The 8,840-nt window shown below is 38.0% G+C and overlaps 1 protein-coding gene across 1 annotated transcript; it reads left to right on the top strand.

Annotated features, from left to right (window-relative positions):
- Positions 1 to 360: 360 nt before the first annotated feature.
- mylk4a (myosin light chain kinase family, member 4a) lies at positions 361 to 8,631 on the top strand. The gene is made up of 14 exons (XM_079451919.1): positions 361 to 1,151; positions 1,847 to 1,937; positions 2,055 to 2,499; positions 2,587 to 2,846; positions 3,323 to 3,428; positions 5,668 to 5,761; positions 5,877 to 5,986; positions 6,244 to 6,385; positions 6,526 to 6,596; positions 6,682 to 6,810; positions 6,903 to 7,055; positions 7,414 to 7,492; positions 7,669 to 7,723; positions 7,799 to 8,631. The coding sequence occupies exons 1-13, from the start codon at positions 642 to 644 to the stop codon at positions 7,720 to 7,722; spliced, it is 2,244 nt and encodes a 747-aa protein (XP_079308045.1). The 5' UTR covers positions 361 to 641; the 3' UTR covers position 7,723; positions 7,799 to 8,631.
- Positions 8,632 to 8,840: the final 209 nt, after the last annotated feature.

Consider the following 8,840-nt stretch of genomic DNA (forward strand, 5'->3'; position numbering starts at 1 on the left):
CCCCAACCTTAATTTCTGGGTCCCTGTAAATATGAGAAATAAATAATAATCAGAAAGTTTAAATAACATGATGTCTCAGATTGAACCTCTCAAGGTGAAAAAGAAGTCAACACTCAGAATTCTTTCCATTCATTTACTGAGAAGCTCTAACTAGAAACTAGGTCTCCAGGGCCCCTTTGACACCTGGTGGGGAGGCATCTGATATGGGTTTAACAGTCAAAGCTTCTCGAATAACACACAGCAATTCCTCAGCCAAACTTAGCCCCTCCCCGAGCCCTGCTGACGTAAGACCCACACACCGGTTACATTTAGTGAGGCCGCCTCATTCCATTCTTAATATGTCCTCTACTTTGGGGAAGCACACAGAGTCATTCAAAACGGAGATGAAGACATGGATGGATCGATTTGTTATTGGGGCATTTCAAATATGATATGTTTTTTTTTACTTTAATTTTGTTTTAGGTTTTACCAATATCACCATCGTTGTTTGGCTTGATGGATTATTGTTGGATTACTGTTAATTTTTTTCCTAAATATCAAGACCAAGCTGGCTGCATCTTCTAAAGTTTTCTGTTAGTTTGTCGGCAGGTCAGCCTGTGATATTTGGTGCTTTTCTTCAGATTAGGAACCTTAATTCTACCATGAGTTCTGAATCGAACATTGGTATTGACCTGCTGCAGGTCAGGATTGAGACTTTGAGCAGCAAAATGGACAGGCTGATAACTATCCAGGAAAAGGTGCTCAGCCGACTTGATGGCATGTCTCAGGATATTGATGGAATAGAAAGGGACGTAGAAACTTTGAAAGTGGAAAATGAGGAGATCCATTTTCCTCCAGTTATACATACAGGACCAGGCCATGTGATGAAGGAAATATGCCAAAAAATGAACAGCTTCATGTTGGCAGTAAATCAACGCTCAGAACAGCAAACCCAGAAGCTGGAGGGAATGGAGAGACTGGTGATGAGCATACAGCAGGTGGTCAGCTTTATTGGAGAAACTGTTAAAACTTCCCAAATCATGGATGTTATATTTAAAGGCCCAGCTGCGCAAAAGAACAAAATGGTTTCAGCCTCCAGGTCCAAAGATAGTAAAAGCAAACTGATCACCAAAAGGGAGGCATCAGAAAATGGTGAGCCTGTCACAAGCAAGGTGAGTCTCCAGGAAAAACATTATCACGATCTTACATGTTTAACTGGAATAAACCTGTACACCTTCAATTTACAAAGAGAAATACTATATCAGCATTTACGAGTTAGAGGATTATTCTTACTGGAGGAAGTAACTATTCAAGGAGAATCATTATATAGATGCTTTTTAGAGATTTTCAGGCATGATGTACATGGCACTACACTAATTCTTGCTGGCTTGACTTTAACAAGGTGATGGAAATTGGTCTTCTTTCTGCCATATTTTGTGTTAATATTTTGACATTATTTTCAGTATTATTATTATAACAGTATTATTAATTTGCATCTGTAAGAAGAGAGTGTAAAACATGTTTATTTAACATCCCCCTATCACAGTGATGCTAACTCACCCCACTGGTGTCATGTCAGACTGTTACCCCTAAAAAAGGCTTAATGGGATTCAGAAAATGATCCCAACATCCTGGTGTCCACTTACAAGCTCAAGCATCCTTCAACCTAATTAATGGTCTTGCTTTATAAAAAGTGCTAACTTTTTTATTCATTCAGGTTAATCAACCACGATTGTGTATTTTCAAAAGGAAGATTGTGTATTTTGTCCCACCTACATATTTTGAAATAATTGCACAAGAATTAACTGCACAAAGTGTTGTCGGGTTTGAGAAAACATTAAACAAATGTGCTAAATGTGTACTGCAGGTAAAAGATCGCAAAGGTAAAGAGGGGACCTTTCGTCTTAGTCTCAAAGGTCTCAAAGCACAGAAGAAGAAGAAACCACCTGATTGTATAGGTAAATTTAGATAAAATGCTAAACAAGTTAAACTACAATGATTGTACAATGACTACGCTGGACCTCAAATGATGTGCACTTGGAAAGATTTTTTCTATTGTTTTTATATTACTGTAGATGTAGTCACTTTGAAGAAACAGGCACTGCTGTTCGAGGAAGTTCAGAAGCTTAATCAAGAGAATGCAGAACGCTCTAAAGTGTCCCACCATCTGGATGCAGCTGTGCAGAAGTCAGAGGAGGGCTTGCTTACCCCAATGCAGCAGGACCACATTCTAGATGAAGGCGAGACCCCTCCAACTGAACAAGAAAAGTTCTTAGAAGAAGAAAATATTGAAACTATGGAGCCAAAAGAAGAGGAGAAGAAAGAAACGGAACCAACGCCGGTGGAGGTCCAAGATGAAGCACAGCAGTTAGTGGAAGATGAGATGTCACCAAAGACCACAGATATGCTTAAAGATCAGGAAGTCAAAGATACTGAAGATCAGACAGTGTTTGGGATTCCTTTAGAATCTAATATTACTGACATCCAACCCCCCTTTCCACCTGAGGACTCATTGCAAAGGTACCTGTTCTATCCTTCTCAGACCAAATCAAATATTTTCCAGTGATCAGACATACTTAATCTTCTGTTCCACTTCAATTGTTTCAGCCATGAGTCCGAGCAGGTGGATGAGGTGACCAATAGCAGCAAACGACATGTAACAGATGAAGATCTGGGGTTGGAGGACCACAAGAAAAGCAGGGTTGAGGGAGGACAAGATGAGGTTGAGCAGGAGCCAGAGAAACCTGAAGATCTACATGGTGTTTTCAAAGCTGAGGGTGTTGAAATTGAGTTGGATTTTAACAAAATTAAGAAGGAAGAATACAAGGATGACGAGGAAGATGAAGAATATGACAACTTCTACATTGGTAAGACTTACCGTATTTCCGTTCAGTTGTTAATAAAATATGTCAATGCGTTCACACTATATATATATATATGTACATGTATATGCATAATAGCAGTGCCAGGACATAGAGGGCGGGGTAGCAAATGTCCTACACAGTACAGTTATATAGTGTACAGTGGCTCAAGAAATCTGAAACCACTGAGATAAAAAATTATGTAAAACTTAAAATACACTAAATAAAAAATACTTAGTGATTTTAAGCAATTATGTTCTAGATCAAGATTTTTATAAATATGTGTGTTCTTTGGGAAATGTACCTATGACCTTCGTGCACACAGTGCTCTACCAGTTGAACAGGAACACATTTTTTAACAGCAGTCTTTAACCCACATTAATGTAGATTAGCAGCTTGGTGGACACCAACATCCCACGTGCAGATCTTCCCTTCTATATAACTTCATCTCACTTTGTTTGGTAATTCTTTCTCTACTGCAGATTGCACTCCCCCTCAACCAGCACCCTTCAACCATCGCATTGTGTCTGCCAAGCCCAACCAGATTAACAACTTCTACACCATCAACCGTCATGAAGTTCTTGGAGGGTCTGTGGATGAATATTCTGTCCTTTTTCTAAGTACAGAACGTTTCAGGGACAGTGTAAATTTAGACAGTGTATTCTGCTAATCCCTTCAAAGGCTAATTGCGTAACTCCCCCGTTCCATCCAACCTCTTCTCACCGATTCATAACTCCAGAGTCAAGGCAGTTATTTTTACATAGGGCTTTTAGGATATGTGAAACTATATCTCCACACCAGCTGGAAGCTAATCATAAAGTGTTAATCTAGCACTTCAAAGAGAAGTTTTTTCTTGTTGTTGATAGAACAGTATATGACAAACATGACACCCACTGCATTACAACCGCATCACTGAAATTCTTCCTGGTCTGCCTAAGACTTTTAAAGTATAGTTTTACATACACAGTGGCTCCAAAAAGTATTTGGACAGTTAAGCTATACTTCAAAGTGTAAAATGTCATTATGTTACATAACATACTTTCAAATGAAGTTGCGTCTTGAACCAAATGATGCTAGCTCATTTCTCAAAACTAACTACATTTTTTTGGTATTTGTGTCATGTTTTTTATCGTCTAAAGTAGAGGCCATTTGATGTACAAAATCATTTCCCTTAGGGGTCCTTCATCACATAAATACGTTATAGGGATGGGCATTAACAGCAAAAATAATATTCGCATGCACGAATTTGCTGGGAATTATTTGAAAATTCTACGAAATTACCAGCCCTCCACCGCGTGCACGCATATAGGCTTCCTGCGCGCATGTATAGGCTACACACACTTAAACAGAGAGAGAGAGAGAGAGAGAGAGAGACCATACACGCTTTCCATCTGTATGATGACAAACCTTTTTAATTCAAATGGAAATATGCTATATTAAATCAAGCCATATAGCAATTGTAGGATAACGTGCTGAAACATATGAATATAATAAACAATCAAATGACAGAACATACAATCGGAACCCTGCAGTTCAATTTGTGTAAATCCGCAAAGCATGCACTGGGAATAGAGTATTCAAATTTTGCTGATCCGAAGATGCCCTTAGCTCAAGGAATTAATCACTTTGGGCATAAACTCTGGGTTTGGCTTCATACATGCAGGATTCATAGAAAGTGGATGAATTTCACTTACACGCTTCGCTGAAGCCAGAGTCAAAAGCAGCACAGTTTTAATCGGTCCCCTGTCGCCCTGCCGTATCTGCTCCAAATTTGTTTGACCACTTCTCCCAATCCCCATAGAGGGGAACTCCCCTGGAGAGCAGATCCATACATCCAGATACATTGCATGCACTTATTTAGTCTATTGCAATGAAATATCTGTAAAAGCAAACACATTTACACTGGCTGGGTAAATATATTTGCTATTTCAGATATTTCTTTAAATAAATCAGCAAAGAAGTGGTCAAAAATGGACAGAATACATGGATTACAGCAGGTGTAAACAAGAATGTGCCTCTTTCATCCACTTGTGATCCGATCGACCAAAATCTTAATTCCTGGCATAAAGAGGAGCAGACCTGGTGTATGTCCTTCCCTGAAATCTTGTTCCCACAAACTTACAGTCATGGAAGTTGTCCCTCGCTTGCCGGAGCAGTCTGCATTGCTGCAGCCATCGTTGAGTGCTTACAAATCCTGAAATGAGCCGGAGTATGAATTGAAGGATTTTAATCAAAAAGTGGCATGGTGACCAGCAGATCGTAGACCCATGAAACCAGCAACAGGCATGGGGTTGTTGATGGTCTTCTGAAAACAGGCTTCTGATGTGAAGCGAGAAGAGATTTTTGAATGACGACGTGTTGCGCTACTATAGTGCCGTAAAAATGTTACAGTATATGCCACTCAAGTCGACAGTGTGTGTAGCCTACGTAATATTAGCGAGTGTGAGACTTCTTCAGTTGTCTGTTTACAGCTTATAGATGCGTTATTAGCAGCGACACCCTCTGGTTACATGAAGGTTGTTGTTATGTCACGACAATCGCACAATCGCACACATTATTCAATGTTCTATTAAATCAACAAATCTAATATTTGAAAATCGTGACTCATCCCTAATACGTTCCACTAATGTTTTGTAACCACTCAGTGTTGCAAATATTTTAACGTAATATATTTTTGTCTTTGTTTAATACTGTATCCTCTTTTATTGTTTATAACCCGTGCATCTTTGAGCTTGTTCTATCTTTCTAATGCATTGACATTCATACTGAATATGGGATTTTTAAAAACATTGTTTTGACATTGACAACTATTTTTATCTTTTTGCAGAGGTCGATTCGGTCAGGTACATAAATGCATCGAAAATTCATCTGGACTCACTTTGGCAGCGAAGATAATCAAAGCAAGAAGTCAAAAGGAAAAGGTGCATATGGCACAAAACAACAGCGATTTTTGCAAATGAAGTTCTAATTTATATTTGAAGCTTCAATGAAGAATCCAGCTGTAAACTGAATGGGTTAATTTGATTTGTTTACTAGGAGGTGGTGAAGAATGAGATTCAGGTTATGAACCAGCTCGACCATGCCAACTTGATTCAGCTCTACGCTGCATATGAGTCCAGGAATGACGTTATCCTTGTGCTTGAATAGTATGTGCTTTTTGTGGCTTTATATTGTATTGGCGATTTTAGATGGGTATGGCTGTGGGTTGTTTTTCACATATACTATTACTCTATACTATTATTGTCCGGCTGTACAATAATAGTGCTTCTTTACGTCTGCAAAGGAAAAGTTATGAAATGACATTACTTGGTCACTAGTTACACCCAACACTGCTCAGCAGTTTTATGTTATTTAAAAACAATATTTGATGATGGGAGGGGTAAAAGATTGTTCTTCTGAACAGTGTTGATGGAGGAGAACTCTTCGACAGGATCATTGACGAAAACTACAAGTTGACAGAGCTCGACACAGTGATGTTCATCAGACAGATCTGTGAAGGCTTGTGTTACATGCACAAAATGTACATCCTTCATCTCGACCTAAAGGTAACAGAGAACCAATGCAGAGCAAGAATTAAAACCTTGAATGTATGAATATAATGTATCATCTTATGTGAACTCATTGTCAACCTTGCTTTTAAACAACTCAAGTCATTTGACCTCATATTGTATATTGTGTTCTGCAGCCAGAGAACATTCTGTGTGTCAGCAGATTAACAAATAAAATCAAGATCATTGACTTTGGGCTTGCGAGGAAGTAAGTGCGAACATGGGACATAATGTACTGTATGCTGCATCCGCATAAAAGTAAATTAATTCCCCTGTTTGATTTATTCTCTCAGGTACCAGCCCAAAGAGAAGCTTCGAGTGAATTTTGGGACACCAGAGTTTTTGGCTCCTGAAGTGGTTAACTATGAAGTTGTGTCATTTAAAACGGACATGTGGAGTTTAGGGGTTATCACATACATGCTGTGAGTTACACTCATCAAAACACAAGGTTCTATCTAAACTTGAAGTTGTCCCTTACATTTTTAAATAATGAACTATAAATTGTGTTGTGTAGGCTTAGCGGTCTGTCTCCATTCCTTGGGGATGATAATAATGAAACTTTAAATAACATCCTGGCCTGCCAGTGGAACTTTGAGGAGGGCGAGTTCACAGACATCTCAAAAGAAGCCAAGGATTTCATTTCCAAAATGCTCATTGTAGACAAAAGGTATAGCAAAGAGAAAGAACTATGTTTGACATTGGAAATGAGTTTCCTGGAAAACGATACTTACCCCATCATTTATTCAGTCTCTACTATCCAAAGTTTGTAGCACCGCACCTTTCTTCGGTGGAGCACAGTCAGAGGTTATTTCATATATATTCCTAGCTTTGTGATACCACCGCATGGTGGCTCGGTTAATGACTTATGAAGATTATGGGGTCATTTACATTTTTCTGTCAAATTTACCTTTAAATGGCAGCTGCTTAGTTAAGTTTTTTAAATGTTTTAATAAAAACTCCACTACAGTCTATGTTGCATTACCTCTTCATCAATGATGTTCCTTTGTATGTGTGTGTATGTGCAGTTGGAGGATAGGAGCAGGGGAGGCATTGATGCACCCCTGGCTGTCAGATCCAGCTGTCCATTTCCGCCTTCACGAGAAGGTAAAGTCGGCATTTCAATGAACATTGAAATGATGGCAGTCCCTCTTTTTGTACACCAACATACAGTACACACAGCTTTTTATGCTGTGCTTTTTGTTTAATGCTTCGTTATTTTTAAGTTTGCAAGGGAAAGGGATTTCGTTGCACTTCTAAGAACTGTTTGGTTTTCTTAACAGAAGAATATGTGTCGATCACGAAGAAACTCTTGTGTGCCACCACCAGAGAGTTAATGTAAGTCATTACAAATATTTGAATACGTTTAACATCATGCCGTGACCTTTGATTTGACCCTTTGTCTGGATTTAGATGGACCAAGCCTGCTGTGCAACCAAGATAGGACATCATATTACACGCAGACAAACACGCAGATGCGATCTTTGCATAAACGTGCTGACCTTTGCTATTTGCCATGTTGAGACATCTGCAGACATTACTTAAATTATTACAGCATATCAAATGAAGGTGATGCTATGCTAGAATGAAAAATGAGATGCAGGTGTGAATAAGTTTCCTACAGACTTCAGGAATCCTGTCAGTGATTCCAGTTTCATCTGCAGATTTGACAAAGATTGAATACGATTCCAAATATATTTCATTTTAATGATCCGAAAATCGCAATATGATAACAGCTCTATCCACAGAAACATTGCAGAGAAATAAATGCAGCAGAGAACAAAAAGTGTAAAAAGACTTTTGGCTATAAAGAACAGTTATTTTATATTTTAACACTATGTTATACACACAACCTCTTTTTTATGTCTTAGTTCTGTAATGTGTAGCTTCATGTCTGTAACGCTGTAACGTTTAGATCTTCAAACCTTCGTGATGGTATGACAATATTACAATATCCTCATGAAATATACCCAAGGGATTATTTAGCACACATTTTTCACATGTCAGATTCCTTAAATCAACGCTACAATATATCTAACTTTTTCATTTCATGTTTTGACTGAGTATGTAACATGGCATTATATGCACTTTAGAATATTATTTATTTTGAAAACTATAACACTTTCTTAATATTTAGATAAAGCTATAGTTTAGGGAATTATTTTATATATGTCTAATGTATTTTCCTTGTATACTTGAATGAATAGTAACATACATACATTAAAAATGTCTTACCTTTTTTGTATATTTCATTTACGGGTGTTTCTGCAACTACTCGCACTTTTGACTCTCCAAAAATGTTAAAAAATCAATCCCTGTTAATTTTAGCCTGTAATACATATTCAACGGTAAACAAACTTGCATGGAGTCATTAAGATTTTAATATCTGTAATTAAATATACAGTAAACACGGTAAAAGACATGTTGCGGAAATGACATGTTTTGCTAATATTGC

This window comes from Barbatula barbatula (assembly GCF_947034865.1).
Source record: "Barbatula barbatula genome assembly, chromosome: 3".
Classification (NCBI taxonomy): domain Eukaryota; kingdom Metazoa; phylum Chordata; class Actinopteri; order Cypriniformes; family Nemacheilidae; genus Barbatula; species Barbatula barbatula.

What these genes read in the sequence shown, in the direction of transcription:
- mylk4a (XM_079451919.1), top strand. Translation starts at nt 642, where the DNA reads ATGAGTTCTGAATCGAACATTGGTATTGACCTGCTGCAGGTCAGGATT. An exon ending in CGTCATGAAGTTCTTGGAGG is followed by an intron (nt 3,429 to 5,667) that starts GTCTGTGGATGA and finishes ATCTTTTTGCAG; the next exon opens with AGGTCGATTCGGTCAGGTAC. An exon ending in TCCTTCATCTCGACCTAAAG is followed by an intron (nt 6,386 to 6,525) that starts GTAACAGAGAAC and finishes TGTGTTCTGCAG; the next exon opens with CCAGAGAACATTCTGTGTGT.